Here is a 27370-nt window from a genome sequence, read left to right on the forward strand (position 1 = left end):
CGACCAATTTTCAGAATTTCAGCGGGTTCTTCAAAGAGACAATGGAAACCCTCTCAATAGAGAGATTTCCGTGAGGAGCTCACGCTCTATTTTTTGAACACGTCGACTGACTGCTGATCAACTAATTTAAGGGTGTCCACGAAAACTTAATTTTGGATTTTCCTGATATTTCGGACAATATTCCTTAATTTTTTGCTCGAATAAATTGACAATCTTTCGATTTAAAAAAATAAATATATAAATATATAAATAAATAAATAAATAAGAAAACCAACATGTTGAATGAATTGAATAACATGTTTCAAGAATGCTTGAAGCACTCCAAATTTTCTGATCCATGACCAATTTGCTCACTGATTTCCTGATAACATCAAATTTCCTGATATTTTTCAGTTATCACTGAGGGAAGCAATTAGTTTTTTTTCTTCTTCCATACTTTTCTATTGCAAGCGTCTCTTTGGGCTTCACAGAAAAAAATAAATTGCTGATTCAACAATTCAATTGCTAAAAACAGTGAGTGCAATGTTTCAATGTAGATTTTACAACAAAAAAATGCTACTCTAACCACATTGTAAACTACTTTAACCACGGGGGTGGTTAAAGAAGCATTTTTTTGTTGTAAAATCTACATTGAAACATTGCACTCACTGTTTTTAGCAATTGAATTGTTGAATCAGCAATTTAATTTTTTACCGTGTTATTTTTCACCTCCTTCGACAAGCGGGGATCAGAGTCACGCTTGGAAATAATGACAAATCGCAAATGGCTGACGTAGAGGAAACCTACGACGAGACAGTCCATCATTAGGACTGGTCTTCGGGATCGACTCGGATGGCCTGAGCCCACCCCTATTCCGCGTTGAGGAAAGGCGTCTCGAGTTTCGGGCGTGCACAGCTCGCGAGTTCTTCTCATTTATCTTTCAACGAAATAAACGATGATTAAGCGTGACGTCAGAGCGCGCTTTTCTCGCCGTCTCCGTCGCCTGGCGCGCGGTCCGTCTCGGGTCTCGAGACATGTTCCATGCTCAGAGAAAGCTCCTCGCCCGACTTCGCTCCATCCGACCCCGAGAAAACGCTAACGACGAAAATGCCAACACAAGCCGAATTTAAATGCACCAGCTTGACGTCACGAGAAAATCCACGCGCACTCAAGTCACCAACGCCGATGTTCTGAGGAATAACGTCGTATGAACACTCGACACAGAGAAAAAAAACCTCGTGCGTGGGACCCGAAGTTTAGGTCATATGGATCTCTGAAGTTTTCAGATTCAGCATCTATAACACTTTAGGTCTAGCTGTCGAGGTTCGGATCATACATCTGAAGCTTCAGTTCTTACATCTGAAGTACTTCAGATGTGAGAACCGAAGTTTTTCGGATGTGAGAACCGAAGTACTTCAGATGTAAGAACTGAAGTTTCAGATGTGTAATCCAAACCTCAGCAGCTGGACCTGAAGTGTTCAGATGCTCAATCCGAAAACTTCAGAGATCCATATGACCTAAACTTCGGGTCCCACGCACGAATTTTTTTTCTCCGTGGATGATTGCCAAATTTCCTACGAGAAAACATTAATTTTTGAAGAAAGGTATGAGTTGTTTTCTGGGAAATTTTCAAATAGTTTGAGATTGAATTGCGAATTTTTCAAGGAAATTTGGGGAAAAATATTGATAAGTCTAACAGAAAATTCAGGTTTTGCTAGCATTGTCTGAATGCTCAGACGGCGTTCTTCCTCAGGACGGCAGGACGGATAATGCAGCCGTGCTAAGGAAAAACGCCGTATGAACCATCAGGCGTTGCCAAATTTCCTTTGATGAAACACTAATTTCCTGGCGAACTTATGAATATTTTCCTTATAATTTTTCAGACGATTCTGATCGCAATTTCATCTGAAATTCCTGAAAATTCCAAGGAAAAATATTCATAACTTGCCTCAAAAATTGACATTTAATCGAAGGAAATTTGGCGACTATCGAATGTTCATACGACGTTCTTACTTAGCACGACAGCATAGACCGTCGTAAATTGCGATGCAGTCAGGCTAGAAGGTTTAAACTGAGACTGTTCAGTACTGCTAAATAAACGATCTCGGGCTCAAAAACATTGAGTTGGAATTTGTAGTGCAAAGCACTGCTAATACCAGGGTAGCTAGCAAAATATCAATGTATCATTCCCGAACTTTTTTTAAACGTTGGCACAATAACGGTATCAGCTGGCCCGTCGCGGACCCGATTTTTACGTGGAACCCGTCTCCACAAATTATTCCTTGACCGTTGACGAAATTCCCTTACTTTAGCCTGATTTCTCCCGTTCGAGTTGCATTCCCTGACTTTCCCCGGTTTTCACGGTCGCTAGCCACCCTGTAATACTCTTGGAAACACTCGGAGTCAAAATTTCGAACTATAATTTGCATTTCTACGATGTAAAAAGTGATCAACATCCAAGTGGCGTAGCTGCAGCCATTTTTCGGAGGTGGCTTGAGCTCCACATTTCCAAGAAGGGTCCGAGTCTTTCTTGTGCAGAGGAGGGATTTCAGCGGGTCACCCCTGAAAATTTTGGACAATCGACCTCCAATTTGATGCATTGTAGGGCTCTTCTTACTCAAAATTGGGCCTTATCCAAACTTATGACTCAACTCTGGTGATAATATTCCAAACACAGCTTAAAGGAAATTTTTCAACTACAAAACTGCCCATTTTTTCCTCCAAAAATGTTTTCAGTTAAGGGGGAGTCCAAGCCCCCCTCGTTCATGATTCTCAGGTTTATTACCGCATGAAAATCGGGAAATCGGGGGTTCTCTAATCTTTATGTTGTGTGGTCCTTATTACTGAGAGGAGTTGTCTCTACATCAACAGCTGAAATGATTCAGCAGGCTCCTCAGTAACAGAAAGTAATTCAACTTGCAAGGAAACTGGTCTTTCCTCCTATTACTAACTTGGGTGAAAATTCTGCAGATCTAAACTTTAAGTGGCAGGATTAGTTTTCCAGGATCACTTATCAACGCACAACAATAAGGTAGCAGTGAGAAAGAAAACCTTGAGAGAAAATATAACAAAGTAAAAATCATCATTTGATTACTTGAACCAATGAGTCACTTTCATAGGATTAAATCTTAAAGGGTACAGGAGGGAAATCTGGCCTGTGCTTTCATCAACTTTCTTAAAAACAAATTATGAAAATTGAAAAATCTCTGTTCACTCCATGTTTACTGTCTCTGTTGCTATAGTTAAGTCCTTAAACAATGGCAAGTAAACAGCAAAAGGAAGCAAGTAATTAAAGTTTTTCCGTGCTCACAAAATCAGGGTCTACCCCTGGGTAGCCTGACCAGAGTCATTTTCTATCTCAGAATCAGGCTCCATCCGGTAGGGGAACATTTTGCAGAGGAGCCTGATTTAATTTGTGTCAATAGATCAGCTTTAACATATGGTCAAGCTGCAGCTTTTAAGACCTAATTGAAAACATTTTGAGTCACGAGAATCTTAAACCTCAAGTCGGTGCTCTAATTTCATTCCAAAAAATGTGAAACCCTTTGATATGCACAGCTAGTTTTCAGGAGCGATGATGGTTTTAGATACAGGAGTATCACATACTTATATTTTTTTTTACTACTTCAAATACCACACAAGTGGTAATCCTTGCGCTTCCAGTTAAAGCCCCTCCCCCCCTCCGTCCATACCATGTACCAGCCCAAGGCAACCGTTGTTGCATAACAAGGAGATGTGCATAACATGCATACATAACAAGGGGCAGGAATGCAAAAGGAATCAAAAAAACATCTGTCTCCTGAGGGCAATACATTTTGGGATGCTTTAGGATTGAAAATGTCAGCACATATGGTCTAATATATAGAGCATACAGGGAGGTAATACTGACCGCTGTCTCCTGAATTATGACAAGCGTTATGCCGGCCTCTAAACTGTTAAGATTCTAAGATCTGACAGTCAGTAGATATATCCACATTTCCATGATAGATTAAAAAGCTGAAAATTTCATCTTGATTCTCTGGGAAAGAAAAATGACTAATTCTCGTAGGTAAATGATCATGAGACTCATGATTTGACTTTATAGATTGATTAAACTCCGCACAAAAACGATTGCCGAGAACCTGCGCAGGAAATGAGTGTCCTCGAACCCAACGACACAGGAATAAAAAACAATTTCTCCGTAAAACTTTTGAATTAGGTACATTTCTGGCTCTCAGCTCTCTTAATTTTAAATCTTCACAACCTTCGAAATAGATTTAATCACTTGTCCTACTTACAAAGAAAATAAAGGGCCTTACCTTTGAATTGGTGACATGATCAGCTGGGAGCGATTCAGGAACCGTCTGAAGGGCCCGTCTCATACTAGCCGACATTCTCACAACTTATTGCGAGTTGAGACTCCAGTCTGGCCACAACTCAAAGGCCACCTAATCCACTTCTATCACCATGCCATCTGAAAATTAAAGAGAACTTCATTAACTTGAACTAAATTATTTTAATAGGGAAGAAAAAAATACCATTCAGTGCTCTTTTTGAGAGAACACTATCAACTCAAACTCTATCACGTAATTCATCAAATACTCTCATCACACAGCGTATAACAGTCTTGGTGTACTGAACAATTTTTATCCTTGTTGTTGCTGTTATCCTCGGCTTGAACTTGAAATTCAGCACTATTACTGGGAAATCCAAGACCATGGAAGCTAGTGCGTGGAAGGTGCTGGACCAGAATAAAATAAAGACAATATTTGATCTAATCGATTAAGTTTGCAAATTAGACATTCTTCATGCTTAAAAATCCAACTGAAAGAAAACGTACAGGAGCAACATCTTCAGATATTAGCCCCTATTTCTTAGCTCATTATGAATCGGACATTGTCAGGATGGGTCATGCGAAGTATAAGAGGCAGTTAACCTCTGAGGACTAGGTATTACAGTTTAAATTCACCGGGATATGAGTGAGCACATGACTTCAGAATATAAAGGATGATTAAATCTAGAGATTAATAGCATCTGAGGAGGATAGTAGAAAAAAAAGATAAGAGTTCATGATTAAGGAGAGAAACTGAACAGACTTACCCCTAACTTCAATCAGGATAAGTAATAACAGTGATGCGCGAAATCCAATTATACGATGACAACTTAGAGATCCGTTAAGGCAGCGGATATGTATGGAGCGAAAAAGAATAATCCAAGCGCAGTCTCAAGAGTGAAAATTATTCTTAACTGAACCGGCACATCATTGAACACTTAGAAAACGGAACTGAAAATCATACGCGTGAATCTGTGAGCCCGATAGAATGAAATGCCATCAGACATGCACATTTAAGACTAAATGCCATCAGATGAAGCCTAAAAGAGAGAGAAATAAAAAATACATTAGAAAGATGACGGTAGAAACATTAGGAAATAGATCTATGGCATTGCAATCAGACGTTAGAGCCTAAAACTATGTTATGCATGAGGACCATTGATTAACAAATTGCTCAAATAAGGAACAGCAGACAAACTATTGAACCAGCAGAAAAAATCTCACTACTATTCAAAGCAAAAAAACAGTGTATATGAAAAGGGCTGAACCTCCTGTATAATCGGAGTATGAATGAAAGATATAGCGCACATTAGAAAGTGTGCAACAATTGATCAAATCAGTACCTTCATCAATCTCTAAATGAGAATTGTTTACAGGCCCTCATGACCTTCAAAGTATACAAGGAATAAAAGGATGAGATGGGATTAAGGTGCGGATAGTACCAAAGCATCATGAAGGATCCTTGGTCGCTGGGCGCCACAGCCACCATGTCTACACACTTACATTTGAAAATTTGATGAGCCAGGGACGATATTACTAAGAAGGAAGATTCAAATGCAGCTGAATAAAGGCAAGAGTTGGGTTTAAGAAAGCGTGGGAGTAGGAGAATAATGGCTAAAATGCACAAAAATGCTAGTGGAGCACCCTTTCAAGCAATGCAAACTTGAATGTTTATGACAGTTAAAAACGGAGGAATCCTCGGTAAAAAAAGGCTATCCAACGGCATAAAAGGAACCCAATGAAGTGAAATATATAATTTCGGGTGCTCACACATTGAAGTGTTGGAATAGAAAGATCAAAGAAGGGCAAAATCTCGAGGATTTTCGGGAACAAGATAGGTTACAGCCGTAGTAAGCCACATCCTTCCTGACAGCATATCAGCTCACAGATGACACAGGACACAGAATGAAAGCACTTTATCTGACACAAGTAAACACTTATCGGCAAACTAAGATTTCAATTACCTTTTGAACAAAATATTAAAAAATTAAATAACTGGACTTCAACGCGAAATCTCCTTCATTTGCTGTAAATCACAAACTAAACTATCACATACACTCGCAACTCCTTCAAGATGGCCGAAATTTCCCCTGGATGCAAAAATACAAGCTTTGCGCAACTCCAGCCAACTTGAACTCGATTGGTTTGGAAAAAGTGACGTCAAGTTTTGAATTTAGGCCAGCGGCATCACCTTTGCGCAAAATGTGCTTTTAAAATTTTTAAATTCCACCGCCGGCATCATAAACTCTTGAAATTACATAAAGTTCGAAGTTAAACAAGAGGTATCCATTATAATGAGGTCAATGTCACGACTTCCAACACAGACCTGACTGAGAAAAAGAACGTAGTCAATTACATTTAAGGTGCATACTTAAATTTAAGTAATCATCTTTCATTATAATCTGCAGGCAAATACTTAATTGTGACTTTCACCATCAGTAAATTTCAGAGGATAGGTTTATAGAGACAACTTGACACTGACTAAATAAAAGTGAGGGAATATCACTTAGACTTTTCGAATCCCTCCTCTGTCCCTGAGGGCCATAATCGAAAAAAGGTAAAATTGGGTGTGATAGGAGGGGAAGGGGGAAAATTTTCCGCATCCCCGAATTACACAGGACAACTTGATTATGGAAATTTTATAATATTCATATTATTCAAAGTTGGAGTACTTATTATACCTAAGTAACTCTCACCTTCAAAAACAAAAATAATGCCTCTTTGCATAACATTTCTTTAAGGGTGCAATTTTAGTCTTTGTGAAGGGTCTTTTCAGACGGATATTTTTTCAGGAAATTTCCTTGGAATTTCTGACTAAATTCTACTTGCTCAGGAAACTTTGACAGAAAAACTCACACTTTCATGCACGCATGCATGATAGGTAATCACTCACACTTTGAAGAGCCGGTCAGGCACGCCTCTGGGGATGTTTTGAATTGTATGAGGAACTTTTTCAATAGTTTTCACTCCTATTCCTAGCACTTGACTTTATTAAAGAGAAAAATTTGATCTCAACAGACAGGTGAAACTGGGGGTTTCTATGGGGGGGGGGGGGGGGCGACACATACTCCCTTGCCGCCCCCCCCCCCCCCTCCAAAATGAACAACTCAGCAGCTCCTTGTTTTCAAAATGATCTGGAGGGCACGTGACACCAAATGAGTGGTAAAGCGAGTTGTTACTTACCCAGTCCAATTGAGAAAAAAGCAATGAGAGGAATTGAGGACAGTACTAAAAACATAGGTAGGTAGTTATTGAATGAGACACATAAAATAAAGATGGAAAACTGGAGTTAACTTTTGGGTGAAAAATAAACAATTTATTACTTCAAAATTACAAAATTTTCGAAAATTGAATAAAAAATCAAGAAACCTATTATAAACTGTGTAACATATAGTAAAAACTATGGTTTTTGTCTCTGACTAAGTTGTAGAGATGCAGACTGAAAAGAAGTTGATAATTTTGACGATAAAAAAAAAGGAGGGGGGGAACCAGAGAATGTATGTTACTTTTATTCACCTATTTGACAATATTTTAACCCTGGGAATCCCCAGGAATTTATGGGTCTGTAAAGAAAATGAAAAAACAAACTTTCATAGAAAATATTGTAAAGGAATCATACTAAGGATTTTAATTTAAAAAAAAAAAAAAATCAGATGTTTAGGGCTTTGAGAAAAAATACATATTAGAGCGTTTTGAACGCAATTACATCATATCACATACCAAAAAGGTATGCTCAGTTGAAAATGATTGACCCTACTCAAACATTGCATAGTTTTTCTTTTCACTTTGATAAAACATTGAGTTGATCGTGGATCCATTCAACTTCACCTAAAAAACACTTAACTTTCATCACATCCGATTCCTTGCCCACAACATTCGAGACTTGGTAACCTGTCATTTTCTTGTTATTTACAAATTGCACAGCTAATTACTAGGGTTAGAAGTTTGATTAAAAAGTTACAAAATATATATAAATGCTTAAAATGGGCAAGAAGCTTTGGTTTCCTTCCTTCGAAGATTGGAACCATTTGAGTTTAGAGGCTGACAAACATGTTGCTTTGTGTTGCTTAAAAAATTTCTTAGGTCCTTTCATTTCAATTTTAGAATAATTTTCTGCTACCTAATTATTCTTAATGTTTACTGAATAAACTTTAAGTTACAGATTTTAGTGCTGCAGGGAAAAACAAGAAATCCTTCTTTTGAGGCGAGTATACATCTTCTTCATCATAATTAACTTGAAGCTTAGTTCCATTATTTTTCTTTGACTTGGTGAACGGTCATGATTTTGAGAAAATTTGAAAAGAAAATCTGCAAAATCTTAACCATCAAACACTGTAAATTTAAAAGACTGCAGTGGTGAGGGGAGCATAAGGTAAGCATTACATCCTCAGACAGGAGACGAGGCTTTTGCCAATGATAACCCTGCACCAAAATTGCATTAATTCACAGGAAAAACTTTCTGAAGGATATTTTGATAGATTTTGACATCCACCTCTTGAAAGACACAAAATATCACCCTCTCAATCTGCAACAGAGAAATAGGATAAGCATTAAGACGTACAATTTGTATAAAAACAGGTTGTTGGAATCTACAGAAAATGAAGGCGTTGGTTTTTGTTAAAGTAATTTGTTTAAACATTAAGAGTATTCAATTGGATTGCATTTTGCGCAAATGAACCGAGAGCATTCTAATGTCGCTGGGATTGTGCAACTTATATTCTTCACAAAAAAATTCCTGAAATGGTGTGAAAAATTAAATTTACAAAGGTAATTTTTGTCAAGAGTTTATAGTTTATTGGGAGCAAAAATAAAACTTATTTGGATGATCAGTTTACATTTCCAAGGTAAAAAAAATTGCACAATTATTGCGGCATTGGAATGCTCTTGGTTCGTTTTTGGAAAATGCAACCCAATTTTTATCTGAATGCCATTTAAAAACTCCGTTTTTAATAATTAATCTCCCTGTGCAAACATTTTGCAGAAATGTGAGATTCACGACTCGTGGAGACAGTAATTGCAAAAAATTACTGAAGTTCATTCTTGCAATCCGTCCTTGGAACAAATTTCATGAAAACAGCCTGTAGGAACAAGGCCTCAGCCAGCTTCTCTTTCGGGACAGTATCAACAAAGCAGATGGATATAACTCAGCAAACTTTGAGGACAGAATTTTGGGTAAATGATGGCCAATCTCAACTTTTTGCAGATAATTTTCATAATTCTATGTCCCTAATTTGAAACCCAAATCAGTTTCCACATGAAATCCATCCCAAGAGAGACAAGGTGTACTATCTATTCAAGAGTAACAATAAGAAATGTTTAAATTAAAATATAAAGTAGTATGAGATATTGTAGCCAAGAAACTCAAACTTTTGGTGCGTTTAATTTTAAACAGCAGAAATTGACAAAAACAGTAATGAAGCTGTTGTACGATTTTTTCTTCAGTTCATTTCCAAAAAGAGCATTAAAAGGACAATGCCTGCATTTTTCTTTTTTGATTTGATCAAGCTGTAACGAGAAAAGACTATCAAAGTCCCCAAAAATCCAACCTCGTTTCGAACGGAAAAATATCATTTAAACAGTTTTCATGTTGTAAGGAGAAGCATTAGCTGCTGTGTATCCTACCATTCTTCCACCGACGGTTCTTTATTTATTTTCAGGTTGCAATTGTATCAAGAGGGTATATGTCTTAACCGTTTTCGCAATATTGTTGTTGTTCGAAGTAAATAATTTCCTTTTTTTTAAGAATGAGATCGCTTGTTCAAGATGTGAACCTTGCAGCAGTCATGTTGCAATGGATTCAAGATTGATGCACCCATGGGTGGTCGGTCGCCTCATATGCCGACATAAACTTCAGGCCATTGAGAATTCTTCATTCAGCAGCTTCATCAATAAGCCTCTTCATTTCAGTCATAAAAAGCAGCATTAAGCTTTTTAAACTGGCCAATGTGTTTCTTTCTAAAATGTGCTTCAGATATGCCTATTCTCAAGGCTACTTCTGGATCTTCCAACATCCCTAATGTATTAAGAAAGAGAGGAGACAGATATAATTTTGTTTGCCATTAGTTGGATAGTAAAGTACAGAGGAAAAAATATTTTTGAGCTAGAATACTGTTGTAGTAAAGTTTCCAAAACTATGAATACTTACGCTAGGATTATCTTGCAAAAACTTTCTAACTGTTGTTGTAGCAATTATGGATGCTCGTTCATGAGGAAATCCTGAAATAAAAAAAAAAAAGTTAGTAACCTGATGATTACAAAAGAAATAATTACCATTTTGATGAATAAATTGATGAAGGGTTTAAAAGAGGACAAAAATAGGGGTCATGTTAATTGTGATCCTTGTTGCCTTTGCTAGAACTCAGTCTCCAACATTAAAAGTCTGGGTCATATTTCTTTTTTTCTTTTTCTTTTTAAAGGAAAAGCTACGTAACATCATTTTTGCAAAATTTCCCTGGTTTTTCTATAATACATGAAACATATTCTGGGGAAATTTCAAACAATAAAATCGGTTTTTCTTTCTATAAAGATTATTAGTAGTAGTTATTTTTGTGTCCCTAGGCGATGGTTGTTCATTCAAGAATTCCTAATCATTGGAGGTGAACCACAGCTCTGACCTCCAGTAATGCAAAACTGTGCAAACTATGTGGCCTGTCTGAAGCACTACTGTTCTCATTGAGATGCTGCATCGAGATTGTATTCTTCTAGCATTTTCTCTAGTTCTGCTGACTGGTGATTACTACAGAAATCACCACTGTTTTCATATTCTGTGATGGTTAAGTTTCAAATTCCATAACTGCATACTTCAAGGGTTGTTCTGCTTCCTTTTTTATTACATTTTTTTTTTTTTTTCGTAACGTCGGCAAGTCTATAAAAGCGTGCGCTGCCTAGAAATCTAGGTCTTTTACTATCTTTTGACCCCTTGTGTCTACACGTCACGCCTTCTCTGCCTTTCAGGCCAATCTTACTCAAGAGTCATATGGTGAAAGTGCATCACAGTGTGGAAATTCGACGAACTTTCTAATTCTTTTCCAAATTCGTTCAATTCTATTTTGTACAACATTTCTGTCATATTTCGGTTCTATAGTGACGAACTTTATTTAAAACTTTGTGATTATCGTTCTCAACCTACTGCTCGCAGTTTGTTGGTCACTGCGTTAACAAAAGATCAGCTGGTGCCGAACGGTTTTAACTAACTTATAGTTCAGACATGATGTAAAACCCATGTTCGACTCTCATTACGTTACATGGCTTTGAAAACCATTTTAAAAAGAACTTTAGTAACAGGAACTGAAATTGATGCTTACTTCTGTTTAGCCAAAATACGTTCAGATAGGACTGTGACATGAATCAAGTGGCAGATTTTTTCTTTTTGCTTACCCTTGATAGTAATGTCAAGTTTGCTGGATTTTATAGGTCCTGTCTGTTCGCAACTTTAGGTTCCAATAATAATTGCCATGGGGACCTTCAAGACTGGCATGCGTTTGTGGTTATACCATTTGTTGGCTATTTCTACACTGTAAGATCTACAAATACTCCGGTAGAGATGACTAGCGACCACATCATGTATCACAATATATTCTTTTTGTGCTAATATTGGGCAAGCCAACACCATGTGATGAATGGTTTCCTCTGTTTTACATGATCTGCATTTAAAATCTTCTTTTGTAGATTTGAATATTTATTTTTGATTTGTATTAATTGGTTGCTATGCCTTGGTTTTGGCATTAAATGCTCTATTTTTTCAGAAGGAAACTAGTAACCACTTTACTTCTTGCAAAGGAAACTGCAGCGCCTTCTTTGATACAAATAAAATAGTGAAGTGCAGTCTTAAGTAAACACCAATTCGAGGGCTGCCTTAAAAAAAAAGAAGGGAAATAAGTCTTATTTGGATACCAATCAAAATATGTGAAGGCTGCCTTAAAAACTATGAAGGCAAAGAACTCTCTGCACCCCTGGTAGAAAAATAAAATTCCAAAATTACCATAAACTCCAGTGGAAATGCATGGAAAAGCAACACTGTGTATATCATGTTCAATGCACAATTGCAGTGATTTCTCATAGCAACTCCTAAGATCCATATCTGAACCATCCTGAGGGCCCACAGTATGAATTACATCTGGACAAAAAACATACAATATCACATAATTGGAGGGAAAAAGATAAGGAGCCTCGAGTTTCTGATGTGATCGTAATAGAGTGCGAATCAGACTGTTCAAATGAGAACAATGTATAGGAATCAATGTGTATGTGTATGTATAATAATGATGCATACAAATTGACTGCAAAATTGATGATTATGTATTCCCGTCTCTCATTGCCGTAACTTGTATTTTGCATCACAATTTCCATCCTGACTTGGAAACATTTGTGATAAGTCTTTTCACTGTGTCCCCCATAAATTTTTAGGCAACTCGAAACTTTGGGAAAAGACCACCTCCTGTGAGCAAGATTAGACCAGTTGTGCGTGTACCCCTTTTTTGCTTCAGACAAAATTGGATAATAAATCGATAATTAAATGCATCCAAAAATTTATGAATTGACTCTAAATTTGTGACTGCTAAAATTTTGAGAAAGTCAATGCTAATAGTATCAAGGCGAGAAAAAATACATGTGAAAAAATTTGCAAGCAGCAATCTATAATTCCATGCCGTTCATGTCCTGAAAGCTAGAATGTGTTGAGAACTCTAGAATGACTTACATTTGGCTGGTAACTTATAACCACCAGTTATTTTTGCATCACCTGTTGGACAGCCTTTCAAAGTTTTACACTCCTCTAATAGTGAGGGTCCAGCTGCTCTATGAATTGCTCCATCAACTGCAATGGAAAAAAATAATAAAGGGATAACAGAGATTTTATACCCAATCATCTGTCCGTACTTAAACCATAAATAATTATTGGCAATTTGAGACAAAATTCTTTCCCTCCCCCCCCCCCCTTTTTCTTAATCAAGTTAATTACATTATAGATTCCCTTGTATTCAGACACAATCAAAAACGTTTATAGCTGACACTTGATATGCGAACAGAACAGGTTCTCGTACTGGAAGATGGTTAAATCTGTTGTATATTTTAACTTTCAAAACATTCAGTTGAGATGTACACTAAATTTTTGTTATGGTTTTTTGATGGATCATTGTAATGTTAGACCTGCTGAATTACTGCTTGTGCACAATTGGGATCACATTGTTGACCAGGCATACAAGAATTGTTTGCTGTAAGAACAATCCACTTTCTATCTTTTGTGATTTTCACCGAATTCAGCATATTTCTGCACCCTTAAATAAACTAGCTTGAGCAATCAAAGGAATTTGACAGTCTCGTTTATGACAAAACGAGAGCTGAAAGTTTGCAAATCCTGAGATGCAATTATCTACATTTGAATATCATGGTTTCTACAGCTGTTTTCGAAGGAAAGGTCGAATAGAAGCCATTCAAAAGTTTTGGCAGGACAAAAAAAAAATTCCAAGTTTGACAGCAACATTTTCTGACTCTACTTGGCTTGGTAAAATGGAGTGGTGAAAGAAAGAGGGGGCTTAATTGCATTGCATTGTTCGCAAGTCTTATCTGACAATTTACCTATTTGCTTCCACAAGAATGGTTGTGATGTTTCTTTTTTAAATTTGTTGTAAAGGACTACATATACAATACAAAGAAATCTGGCACTGACTAAATTTTGATGTTATTTGATATGATGTTTCTTATGACCTCCTAAGGACGATAAGTTTTAAATATTGAACATTCTACGTTCCAATCTTGGGAAAAGTGGAACGGATAAAATAAATTTTCTTGCATTTTAAGGAGCATTACACAGCGCAAATATTGCAACTTTTGAGTGGTGATTGAGAAGGGATTTTTGTTTCCTCCCTGGCCCAGAAGATAAGATAGACAAAAACCAACAAATTTCTCTTAAAGAAAACAATATGCAGCACAATGCCTACATACACAGCAACAGACCTGTATTTTCACAACAAGAATACGCGTGTAACAATGCCAAAAACTTCAATTTGCAGCCCCATTTTTCTCAACATTGGCACCTGTAGTGTTCGATTTTAATGGCTCATTGTGCTCAGGAGGTCAAGGAGTACATAATATCAAATAAGGTAGAAATTTAACCGGCGCCAAATTGCAAGATCTGGAGTCATTTTTTTCATGATTTTAGAACAATTTATGCTGTAGAATATGCACCTGTCAATGAAGAATTAGACAAGTTGTCAGGGGACTTAGAAAAATTGCATTGAAATCAAGCCTGACTTTCATTTTTTCAAATGAACAACTTTTTCCGCTTTTTCCTCGACTTTTCAAGGATTTGTCAACCCCTTTTAGGTCTTGTCTTGTAAACAACCATTCAAAATCAAATAATTTTCATCATGATACGTTGAAATTTCACTAACCACAGCAGGCATTCACAATGAATGAATGACAGAGTACTGTAGAAAGAAGCAAATAAATCAAAATGAACTTAGATACCTCCTCCACCACCCAGTAGACGGCTATTTGCAGCATTTACGATGGCATCAACAAACAGGCCAGTGATATCACCATCAAAGATTGAGACACGCTTCGCAAGATCAGGGTCAACTGTGAATTCTTCTACATCAAGAGAGCCTTGTTTCAGGCGTGCATCCACTGTGAAAGAAAAATTCAAGTTAAAATTCATAACTTAAAAATACAGAATTTGTTTTGAATAAAATGTAATGAGAAGAAAGAAAACTTGCTGCAATCATTGTGCTGATTTAGCTGCTGAGCTACTCACGTTTCAAATTTGTTCAGACAATCAAAGCTTCCATACATAACTTTATGCTGGAAAAGCGGCACTTTAAATTAGTAGCAAGACCAATCCCATAGAGTACATAGAGTCATAATGTAAGTGGGAGAGCAAGCGCCACTTTTAAGCATTTTCCAGGTCCCGAATTCCCAGACTCCTGTGTGACGCCGGGTCTCTTTTTCAATACATGATCGATTATTTGCGATACACGAGCACCTGGCCATCCGATGTAAACAAAGGAGATAGGAATTACAATGCACGCTGGCTAATTCGAAGGCGAGACAGATCCCCTTGAAAAGAACCCTTTAATTCGAAAATTTTGAGCGCCAAGTCGACTAGTTAATTAGCTGTATGATTCAAAGTGACCGGCTCCGCATGCTTTGTAATTTGAATTGACATTCAGGACGCTCTGTAATTCGAAATCTTTTCGTCCGACCTCTATAATTCGAAGTCGTATCGGCGGATAGCAAAGCTCTAATCTTTAAATAATGATATGTAGTTTTTTTAAAATTTCCTCTTCTTTATTCCATACGAAAAAAAATGACAAAAAGTGTTTTCAATTTTTGAATTGTAGAGCTTTTGGTACCACCACTACGAATAATAGAGCTAATGTACACATCTCTCTAATTCAAATTTTTTTGCCACCGCTCTTTGTAATTCGAAATTTCGCCAATTCGAAAACCCTTTAATTCGAAAAAAAGCCTAGGTCCCTTGAATTTCGAATTAGCAACGTGCACTGTACCATGTAATCAACATCGCCATTTTGGATCCAACATGTATCGAAAAAGTGACCCGAGCTTGGCACACACTGGGCTCTAAACTCATCTAGCAGAACATGGCGTCAACTCTTCCACTTACATTACGTCTCTATGAACTCTGTGACCAATCCTCACGGGTCAGTCATTGCGCATCTGGCTGCTCCCATACAAAATACATTTCATTTAATTTTTCCGCTACCAATGCACGGTAGGGTCTCATTACTTGTCCACAGATATTAATGACATGGTGGATTGGTCTTTATTGACATTGTTCACCAATATCTATGAAAGATCGAATAACAAATGGTCTTGACCCCATGAAGATACATATGATCCTTTTCAATTTGTTTAGTATATAACTCAGCTAAGTCTATGAGTGCTGTGATTATGAATATCAAGCATAAAAGAGTTTCCTACAATAAGGCAGCTTTGCCACCACTATTAAGTCTTCATGATTTCTGGGCAAATATAGCCATTGCAATCTATGCTAGAATTTTTCAAAATGAAAGTTGAGTGAGGAAGACTGACAGTTTTCATAAAAGATAAAAAACTTACATTGATTCCTCAGTTGATCTGAATTTTTTGATAAATAAACATCCCATGTGTCAATGTCCGCTAAAGAGACTTTTTTGGATTTAGTCAGAGTCCGCTTCTCTTCTGCAGACATTTTCATGAACTTCTCTACAAATAAAAAAAAATTAAAAATTCATGAATTTTTGGATGTTGATGCTTCAAGACCATTAGACCACAAATAGTCAGCTAAAATTGCGCAGAGAATAACAAATATTGTTGAGGTTGGCAATAACCGAATTGAAAAAACTTTACTGAATAATAGGGGTCACACAGCAATGAAACAGCAAGAGTATTTTATAGGCATGGTTTGCATACAAATTTGACAACACTTCTCAAATTCTCTGATCAATTATTTGAACAATACCTTGGTCAAACTCATTCAAAAGAGGAACTGTTTTTTGAAAATTTTTAGTAAGATGCTTGCTGGGCCCACATTATTTTATGGATTTTCCCAACCATCGCAGGAGCAGGAGATCAAATTCAGCCATGTCTGCTATATGACACTACTTACTACCTACATAAGACCTTGTCCACATGAATGCAGTCAAGACAAATTAGTTCCGTGAACTAAGGGTTCCAGGAACAAGTTATATGTAATTTACGACAAGTTACTAGGACAAGTTCGACCAAAGTTCCTCAGACTGTGCTTGTGTGGACAAGGTCTAAGGCATGCTGAATCAGTATCGGAACAAACCAAGTAAGTGTACCTTTAAATTATAAACATTCTTTAATCACAAAATAACTACTCTGGTCTTGAGCTTAACTTTTGGATGGATGAAAACAGTCCAAGAGATAAATTAATAATAAGGAAATAAATTTCTAACCTTTTTCCACGGCAAAACTCATGTTCAGTTGTTGAATGAAAACACTCGATGAACCTAGGAAGCTTAATTTAGGAACAAATCTGGGACACGCAAGAGACAAAATAGCAATCATCCTGAGAACAAACGAGAGAGATAGGTAAGATATTTACTGATAAAGAATAGAGGTAACAGGGCTTTGAGCCAAGGAATATAACAGAAGCGTTTCGTGTATTATTGCCAAAAAGTTGGCTGATCGGAAAAAAAAAAATATGGTTTCGATTTATCATGTTATTGTCCATAAAAAATGGGAAAGAGGTTGTTACGTGTTTGCTTAGCTGAAAAATAAGCGCAGGAGGATCAGCTGGTCATGCACTTCTGCTATTTAATATAGGCTCTTACTTCCTCTATGATTTAAAGTCAGGCAGGCTTTAACTGAGAATAGAATGGAATTTTAAAGAAAGAAATTGTATATGAGTTGGATTTGTGATAAGGCTCAGGGCTTAGGTAAAGTCTTCGTGAGCAATGAAGAGCGGCTGCTTGATAAGGTCCTTCATGCGACCCTCAGTTCTTACTCATAACAACCTACGACCACCTTAGGAGGTAAATTGGAAAGAAGAGCCGAAAATGTGGGGATAAAGTTGAAAGAGTTGTTACAAGAGAAGACATAACGTACCGGTCGTGAGAATGACAAGAAAGTTTAACTATTCTTCTCCCTCTGCCTTAGAACTACAATGTACTGAGTAAGTTAATGAAAAGTATTAGGTCGACTGCACTAGTGAAAATAAATGAGGGAAGTACTGATGACACCCGAGGTAAGCAATGAAAAGAATGAATTTACTTAGCACGACACACAAACTCTAATCTGTGCTGCGGGACCGGGACGAACATAACCTCAAATCGTTATTTGTTTTGATTCTACTAAACTTACTAATACTACTTCAGCTGATAGAGTGCAGCACCTCTGAGTTCACTTGATGCGCGGTCATTGACCCGTATTTAAATACATTAATTTTAAAAGTTTTTGAATTATTGTCTATGTTATTTCCATGTTTCTGAGGATAAGATATACTTTTTTTAAAATTATCACCTCGTTGGTAAGCTACTGGCGCAATATTACGTTCCCTCATACTCCTGAAAACAAATCGTTCCTGGATAATTTACCGTGACGATTTGACCTTCTTGGCCACTTCTTGGCTTTTTTGTGATTGTTCTTAAGTTGGTCCTCATTAGCAAAGAGATATGAAGTATTCTTCAAGAAGGGGGATCAATTCATTACGCATTTAAGCGGATCTCGCGGCCGTCTCGAATTGGGGCCCAAAAAGGACTAGGAATCCTGAAGAATGCCTCAGACGACAGAAAACCACCCTACTTCAGTATTTCGTCACCTTCCAGGCAAAGTATCACAAGCGCCATGCGACGTTTAAAAATTTCCGCCGCCATTTTATTTTTTTACTGAGAAATTGTTGGTTGAATCTGTTCGAAAATTTCACTAAATTTTATCGGCAGCACAAAGAAAATTCGGTGTAATTTTCGGACAGCTTCGTTGAACAATTTCTCTGTAAAAAAATATAATGGCGGCGGAAATTTTTAAACGTCGCATGGCGCTTGTGATACTTTGCCTGGAAGGTGACGATTTCTTGGGATTTTATAGAAGCTTCAAAGTATTCTTCAAGGAACGGATTAAGAACGGTTTGCCTCCGAAATTGCCGTGCGTAAACTTTCCCAGAAGAGACTGTTAGGTCAATTTGACCCGGTTCGGGATTTTTGGGGGTAGTCGTCAAATAAAATTCCCTGCTTTAATACAACTCTTCTAAAATACCAATGTTGAAACATGCGTCATTTAGGGAGCTATAGAGACCTTCAAAAATGCGTTTATTTCTTATTTTTTTCTTTCTTTCAAAATGATTAGATTGATTATTATTGATTTAGTCACATCATGTGAGGGGCTTGGAGGACGAAGCGCTTAAAAGCAGTTTTTTAAAAAATTGAGATATTGATAATTTCAACCAAAACTGGACATGAAGCACATTCTTTTAAAATCCAACGTTAAAGCATCAAAAAGTGAGTTCAAATTACTCCTTTTTTACCATATGGCTCCACGTGGTTGTAATTTCAAAACTTAAAACACGCATTTGTTGGAATAGCAAAAATTGCACTTATGCTTCTTGTCCGCCAAGCCCCTCATAGTATAATTTCAGCAAACTTATTATTATCTTTCGTCAAATTTCAAAAATACGAGACACCTTAACGCGCATTGATCACAACGCAGACGTACAACTATTCGTGCTCAATGGGTGTCCGTGTTGTATTCGCAAAATTGAAGGCGCGGTGACGACGGTTAAGCGTGAGCTCACAATGTTCCGCTCTCACTAACTACGAATGAGACTGACAAAACCATCACAGCGTGGAAACAGAGCAAGGAAAAGGACGCGCGTTGATGACGGTGCAGATACAACAATTCGTGCTTGATGGATGTCCGTGTTGCATCTGTAAAATTGAAGGGACGATGGCGCGAGGCGTGAATTCGCAATGCTCCTGCTACACACTGCGAATGAGATGTCTCTTAGATTCGGGAGAAAAGTTAGAAAACGAGGCCCAAACGCGTCTCTCCGAACTCGGCTGTGCTGACCGCCGACACTTTTTTTTTCTCTTTTTTTTTCAATGTGATGCCTGATTCATTTATTAGGCTGTATCTGTAGACCTATATGGACGTATTTATGCTAAAAAGAACTATGTGCATTTGCTTTGCGTGTGATGTACGTAGTTCCTTTTAGCATAATTACGTCCATACCTAAAGTTCGTATGTACCGGCCGCATAGCCCCACAGAAGAGATAGTCGGGTCAAAGTTCATTGGATGGTGTTTTCGGAGGCTTCAAAAATCTTTCACTGAAAGATCCTGGAAACCACCTTGCTAAGTTTGTTGCTTTTGCGGCAATGTTGAAAGTGAACTTAAGGTTGACGATATTCACCGATAGATTTCCTCGTTCTTAGTTGGCCTCATCAAAAGTTTATGGTGAGGTCCATGCAAATAGATAACGATTCGCGCTCTCCGGTATGTTTTTTGCATATGCGTCGAAATTGAAGACGGACCTGGAGTTGAAGATATCTATAGATGAGCAGTTCTAACCGCTCTATGTTGTCTGCAACCCACTCGTAACCAAACCAAGCGATTGCATCTTTGTCCCTCCTCCCCCCCCCCCAAAAAAAAAAAAAAATGATTTCAACTTTGTAAAAGCTCAAGATACCTTAATCAAAACTGTGTAGTGATTCGGCTACCGAATTTTATTGTTTGAGAGAAGAGTAATTGAAAGTGTTTCCCTTTTTGTATACCTGAGAGAGAACAACAGAAACAGAGAAGTAAAGAACAATCTGTCGATTTGGAGAGCTTAAAACAAAGCAAGTGTAAGGGGGATGCAGCGTGAGGGCTGATACTTCGGGGGCGAAATGTGGACAAACGAGACTCCGGGGTTTGGGGAGATTCTTCCCCCGGAAAATTAAAAATTGATCCACAGAACTACTCGAACTCGAGTCTCTGTTATTTTCATAACAAAATATCATTTTATTATAGAAAAAAATATTTGATTTTTTTTCGGGGGGGGGGGGGGGCTTTTGCTTCATAAACGCGATGCCACTGGTCAAAGATGAAGGCGATGAGTAATGTATTCGGGAGAAAATGGAAAACTGAGTAAAACTCGTCCTTACCCAAGTTTCATCATTATTTTCTTTCTCTTTTTTTACCTCAGTATTCCCTGGTAAAAACTGGCGATACGAGCTGCGTTTCAAAATACCATAGGAGTTCTTATAGCCGACTAGAGAAGGCTATTGAAAATCATATAGCTGGCTGTAGACTGCGGAGCAAATCATATAACCGAGCTATGCGAAGCTATAAAAAAGTATACAGTCGGGCTATAGTTCCTATCGCCGGGCTTTACACTTTATCGCCATTGGCTATAAAAGGCTAAAAGAAATTGTGTAGAAATTCGTGTGCTTTGGAAATCATTAAGTTTGATACGGAACTACCTTAATATTTACAAAACACACATTATATTTTCCTTTAAAACATTTTATTTTTCATCAATTAAAATGAGATGGTCCATACAGAGTGTGCAAACATTTCAAAATCATGAGTTGAAAAACGCTGACTCCGCGAGATTGAATATTAGAGCCTAACACAAAGCGGAGCGGCGACGCATCGGCGCTTACAAACCTAACAGGGATACTTCACGCATTGCGCGGCGACGCACTGGCGCCCACAAACCTAACAGGGATACTTCACGCGTTGCGCAATGCGTGACGTATCCTTGTTAGGTTTGTAGGCGCCAAAGCGCGTTTCGCGCCCTCTGCCCGCCCGCCGCGCCGCAGCGTGCCACGGCGCGCGGCGTCTGAAGCAACTATTTCACACCAGAGGTATTGCACAGTATCATAAGAAATTTAAGGCGCTCCAACATATTAAGAATGACAGGCATCCTTCAAAAGTACGGAGCTTTCCTCGCAAAATAAATCAAGATACTACGGCACAAAACGAGAGCGGTAGTCCAACATCTCACTAAGTCCTAGTATCCGTATTTAGTAACGTTTAGCATAAACTTTATCGTCTGGCTGTTGCTTAATCGCCATCGGCTATAAAAGGCTATGAGAAATTGTACAGCCGGCTATAGGTCTATAGTATTTTGGAACACACATTCTACTGCCAATTTTTACCAGGGATCGAGATCCTTTTCATAAGGAAATAGATTGAAAACAATTTCACGAAGGAACCGGCTTCACATTCATGCTCCTTCAAACTTATTGACCTACTCTACATTTGAAATCATCTCAGCATTCTCAGCGGGCCGATTATTGAAATTCATAGACAAAGCTATTGACATAAAAGACGAAATGGAAATATAGGAATCCTAAGCGGTTGGTTGCAATGGACAAATAAAGTAGGTAATAGAGCAACTAACGGTAACCCACGAAAGACCCCATAGTTAGTCCATCGTTTTCTCCCTCAGTCAATAGGAACCACCTATTTCAAGCGATAGGATCGCTCCTTACTCTCTATGTCTTCTTTGTCTATAGCTTTGTCTATCAATTTCAATAATCAGCTCGCGGCTGGTGGATTTCCAAAAAAATAGTTTTAATATTCCTCCCTCTCTCGGATCATTGATCAAAGAGCCGTTTAGAGGCGCAATGTCCTCGTTCGTAACCGGCATGACGCCTTCTGCCGAATGCCGATCGGCGCGCGACTGTAAGACCGCTCAGACAATCCCATTGTCCTGCGACGAGGCTCGAGGAAAAAGCTCAGAAGTCTGGAGGCAGGTCATAAGTTGAGCTTGTTGAAAAGCACGGTGGGGCGCATGCGGGCCCTTATCTCAACCCCACTCCGTCCTCGAGCCCCCCTCCCCCCTCCCCCCTCGCGTCCCTTTTTCATCCGCCAAAGGTAAATGTCACCGGCTGTTGCAAAGCCGAAAGCCAAGTGCCGACAGGCGGAGAACACGGAAGGGCGAGGGCGGAGGGAAAAGGGGGAGGCGGGGTTTCGGTCTGACTTGGCTAAATGATTCCATCAGTCCTGTCATACACGCTAAGCATCCTCTTTGCTCGCGGTTTCTTTTTCCGTTCCCGATGGGGCGCGTCTTCTTATTCGACTTGTTTCCAACCCGCGGATCACGATAACTTCCAACGGTGCGACTTGGCGAATCAACGAGGGACTCGAATTTGTGCGCATTTGTGGAGGACAGACCAGGTGACCGATAACGACCGATCTTCATGACAACTTCATTTTTGAGAAGCGACTACCGATACGGTGGGTTCCGTTGATCAGAGTACGCCAAACACGGATTTTTTTCAATTTCTATGTAGAAGGATGACAGATAGATCAAATGAGGAGGTACGGCCTCTAGTTTAAAATTTTGCAAAGGAAGGAGGCATGGCTACGTATAATTTTGAATAAACTCGGACTTCGAGGATACGCTAGAATGAGCAGCTTCTTTTGCTACAGTTTTATGTTTTACGGTTTTCGTCTCAGCAAGGGTGTCTTCGTCTTTCGCTCATAGTTTATTCTTTTTAAAAAACATGAATTAAATCAATTAAACTAAAAGAAACAACTACGGTGTCTCGCAATCTTGAGCCACTTGATTCCGTGAGAAGTATTCTGAGAAAGTTTCACCATATCGCTGTTATGGCTCCAATTTTAAAAGTTTTATTTTTCGACGGAAGTCACTGAAAGGTGTAAATCCGCGGATAAAACCCGCATGAGCCTTGTTGCTGTCTGGTGCGACTAAATGGATTAGCCCCATTGAAACAAATAGCCACGTTCCGTGTGAAAGAGCATTAAAAGTTGAAACGTAGACTGCACTGTATTTCGTAAAGTTCTAGAAATCGACCGGTAAAGCCGTTAAACATGGAACCGGCGTCCGGCGTACACGAAACCCACGCGTCCCAACACGTCCTCGAAAATAAATTGAGGATTTTTTCATTGTTTAGGCTTAAGTCTATCCTCTCCTTCTGACCAAGTGCTCACAATGTGAAATTCAATACAATTTAGTTTTTGTGACTTTTTCTCTGTTCTGGGTGTTGTTCCTATGCGTGATCAGTGTGGAATGCTGGATGACTTATTTACAGTTTCGCAGAGAGTGCTCATCAAGACATAATTACACAAGCATAGCAACCATCCTTGCGGTGAGTGATTAATATTCTCAAAAACCATCTTGTCTTTCACATCTTTGCTTAGGCTTTTAATTGCTCCTCAACAAGGGTAAATGCCAGTTTATATCATACAAGATGTATTGCAATTACACCAAAGCTATGTGATTTTATGTCTGTTAACATATCTCCTATGTCGTAATAAACTATAATTCCAAACAGACTTCTTATCATTTCTTTCATTTAAATAAAAAAGAGATAGAATGAGGGGGAAACAAAATAATATGTAAAAGATAAAAAAAGAGCGAAACAAAAAGAAAAAAACAATCAAGTAAGCCGCTGCACAATGCAGGTTTAACTACCTGAAACAATTTCAACAGTTACAAATACTGCCTAGTTATAGTTTATTTTTCTGCTTAAATACTAGAAAAAAAGAATTCCGCCTAGGGGTGAACTATTTATTCTCATCGGATCTCAAGCCCAGGTGAAGGAGGAGGGTTGTGCGCAGGGTTAGCGACCATACAACGTAAAAAACCCTTGCTACGAGTCATCCTAAAAAGCCTCGGAGCAAATAGAATCTACAGATAAATTGACAGGATCTCAACAAGTTGTACATTAATGGCTGAAGGAAAAAAACAGAAGTTAGAATGTTATGGCATGGCATAGTTGAGGAGACCAAGGCTCAAGAAGGGCTGTAGCGCCGAATAGTAAGTAGTAAGTAAGTACTGGAAAATATGAAAGCTTCAGCTAAATCGTTCACTTAAATTAGACCAGCTTGTGATTTACGTGAGTCGAAGGCAATGGTACAAATATTTTAACTCCGGAGTAGCTCAAATTGCCTAACTCTTGAGACGAAGGCGCACTTATGTGCATGCCCATAATGTTGCCACAATATCGCGACTATATGTTAATTTACGTAAATTAACAACGGGAAGTTTGGATATCAACTTTTGAACGAGATATAAAGAAATTGATAACCAAAGTGCGAAGCCACGGATCTCCTTTTGCGACGTTTCTGAAGCAGACTCCCTGCCATTCTCAACGTGATTTATTTAAAACTATCTTAATTTTTATTATACTTTGGCATAATATTCTATATATACTTCAAACTATAAAGTTAGCTTCTTTCTCACTTAAAAAAATTGAAAAAAATGAGTCGATAACATGAGTCAAATATAACAGGGCAATTTCCGCAATCCATCGATCCCAGGATTGCAGGCTCACGGTGTGAACACCAATAGTCAACGAGGATATACATTACTTGACATTGAGCTGGAGGGATCGAAATCCTAACCCTAGATAACTCCTTACCTTGATAATAACGTTTTTTATGAATAAATTACCTAAACCATTCCGCTCATACAATAAAGGATAATTTACTTGATTCAACTTGCGAGTCTAACGTCACTATGACAGTCTCAATAATATGAAAATATGGCAACCTTAGTCTTGACGCTGAGTTCAAGCTGTACACACTTTGAACAACACAGTGTAGGAAAGAAACAATGCTCGCTGAGTAGTCTGCTAAAGCCGTTGCAGCGCGCAATTTGACTCGCGTAGGGTTTTGCTTTTCTTGTGACCAAGCAATTCAAAGTTCCCGTAACCAATGGACAATAAAGACGTTAATATCTGAACTAGAAGTTGATTTCAGTAGTTTCTGTTGCGCGAAACGTACTCTGCATGAAATTCTGGGGAAGAATCATGTATCAGAGTGCTTAGATTCGTGCGTTGTTCAATGGTACACTCAATCTAAAAAAAGAAACGTAGAGAACTTTGCTAGCTATCCTCAGAAAAAATATTTGATAGTGGAAAACGAGGCAACGTTGGAATGCTCATACGGCGTCGAAACACAACATGGACTTTTTACGCCCCATTGTTCGATGCCGCGATTATCCTAACGCGAGTTCGAATAATCGCGCCGAACACGGTGCGGTCGGCGTTAAACTCTCCCAGCGCCTGCAAGACTGTTGGAATACTTCGCGCATTGCGCCAAACAGTGCGGTCGGCGTCGAAGACATATTAGCGCCTACAAGACTGCGTGAATACTTCTCGCATTGCACCAAATGCAATGCTAGCGTTATTTGCGACAACTATTCGACTACCGGTATAGGCACATTGCCTCTAGTTAGATTTAAAACACTGTGAAGATGACTAGACATTCAACCGCGCTCCCTCCCCTGGCTTGCGCAATGCTAAAGCGCCGTAATACTAGGACCACGCGTCTTTCTTTTGACGGCCCCTGCCCGATAATTTACCAAAATTAAAGGGTAAATGTGTATCTTAATTGCAACGATTCAGAAACTCCGCCGATGTTTAAACGATTCAGGGATTCTGAAACTTGATTCGCGTAAAATTACTTTTGGTTTAATAAAAATAAAACAGAACGAACGAAAATATCGCGTCGAAATTTTCGATGCTTACATTTCAGATCATTTAGGAAACTGCACGGAAACTCTTCAGAAAAAACTGTGTGAAGCCTTTTAAAATCGATGATCAAAAATAAAACATAAAAAGTGGTGCATAACGTTGCAATCAGAGATAAATAAGCTTTCTTTCGCGTCCACCCGTCGGCTTTTGAATCCATTCATTTCTGAAATAACTTAAACATGGTTGTTCTACTGTTTTTTTAAGTGTAGTTTTTTTCAGTGGTTGGCGGCTGCGATGCGGCCACAGGTCCCTAGTCTAAATATAAATTGAGTATTTCTAATAGCACATGAAGCTTAAGAGCTGTTTTAAAAAATAATTCTAAAAACAATTACATGTTTCAGGGTTGTTGCTTTAAAACGAGGAAATAACTGAAACTTCACAAAAACGACTTTGAGGCGTTTATCATAGTAATAAGTTCAATAAGATGATAGGTTTCCATATTTTAAACGGCTCATACTTCTTAAGCCGCTGAATTTAACAACACACACTGTAAAGTCCGACGACCCAGTTGGCAAGGGAAAGGAATAAATAGAAATATATTCCTTCGACGCACGATAATTTAGAGAAGAGATATGATGAGAAAGCGTGGGTAAGATAGAGCTAGACCGCCGTGCATATTGTAAACTACAAACCCACCGAAAGGTAATCGAACGAATGACATCAAATTGGTTTATATAAACGAGCACAAAACATGCAACGCTAATATGGACATGCAGAGAAAACTTTTGAAGAGGCGCATACAGTGCTCTTTTTGAAAATCAAATGGAAAGTCTACTGGAAGGCAATTGAAAATAATGAAATAAAAAAAACTTTAAACCTGTAAAAGGCCCTTTCCACACGTTAAAGATCAAAATCACTAAAAATTTAATCAGATTTTAGCCTATGATCAGTTACGGCTTTAAATCGTGTCGATGATTTATTTGGTTATTCTTATATTTGTATTAGATTTGTGCAATATCTCAGCGAGTATTAATTGGTGGTTTCGGGTTTAATTCGAAAAGGTTCAAACAACTATCTAGAGTTATTCATGAGTTTCATTAATAGAGTCCCTTTTTATTCGATCTTTGATTGATCTCTAGAAATGGATATATCAGTTGTCTTATAGTTGGTGTGCTAATATTGTTTTCT

At 38.2% G+C, this 27370-nt stretch overlaps 1 protein-coding gene and 1 long non-coding RNA gene across 4 annotated transcripts in view; both read right to left on the reverse strand.

Annotated features, from left to right (window-relative positions):
• The window catches only part of LOC140225729 (uncharacterized), a 95792-nt gene extending 89386 nt beyond the window's left edge, over nucleotides 1-6406 (reverse strand). For 2 of the 3 annotated variants that reach the window (XR_011900711.1, XR_011900710.1), the window contains exons 1-3: nucleotides 6256-6406; nucleotides 5059-5331; nucleotides 4278-4432 (exon numbers count right to left, since the gene is read on the reverse strand). This is a non-coding gene — a long non-coding RNA (uncharacterized lncRNA). Of the gene's footprint in view, nucleotides 1-4272; nucleotides 4433-5058; nucleotides 5332-6255 lie in introns of those variants that run through there. The other variant, XR_011900713.1, reaches the window with a different exon arrangement.
• Nucleotides 6407-7928: 1522 nt separating this feature from the next.
• LOC109034615 (macro domain-containing protein CT2219) lies at nucleotides 7929-18085 on the reverse strand. Its single transcript, XM_019047866.2, has 8 exons — nucleotides 17864-18085; nucleotides 17212-17324; nucleotides 16370-16495; nucleotides 14759-14917; nucleotides 12990-13106; nucleotides 12273-12407; nucleotides 10437-10507; nucleotides 7929-8816 (listed from the first exon to the last, which is right to left on the reverse strand). The coding sequence occupies exons 2-8, from the start codon at nucleotides 17321-17323 to the stop codon at nucleotides 8730-8732; spliced, it is 807 nt and encodes a 268-aa protein (XP_018903411.2). The 5' UTR covers nucleotide 17324; nucleotides 17864-18085; the 3' UTR covers nucleotides 7929-8729.
• Nucleotides 18086-27370: the final 9285 nt, after the last annotated feature.

The sequence above is a fragment of the Bemisia tabaci genome, chromosome 1, assembly GCF_918797505.1.
Source record: "Bemisia tabaci chromosome 1, PGI_BMITA_v3".
Classification (NCBI taxonomy): Eukaryota; Metazoa; Arthropoda; class Insecta; order Hemiptera; family Aleyrodidae; genus Bemisia; species Bemisia tabaci.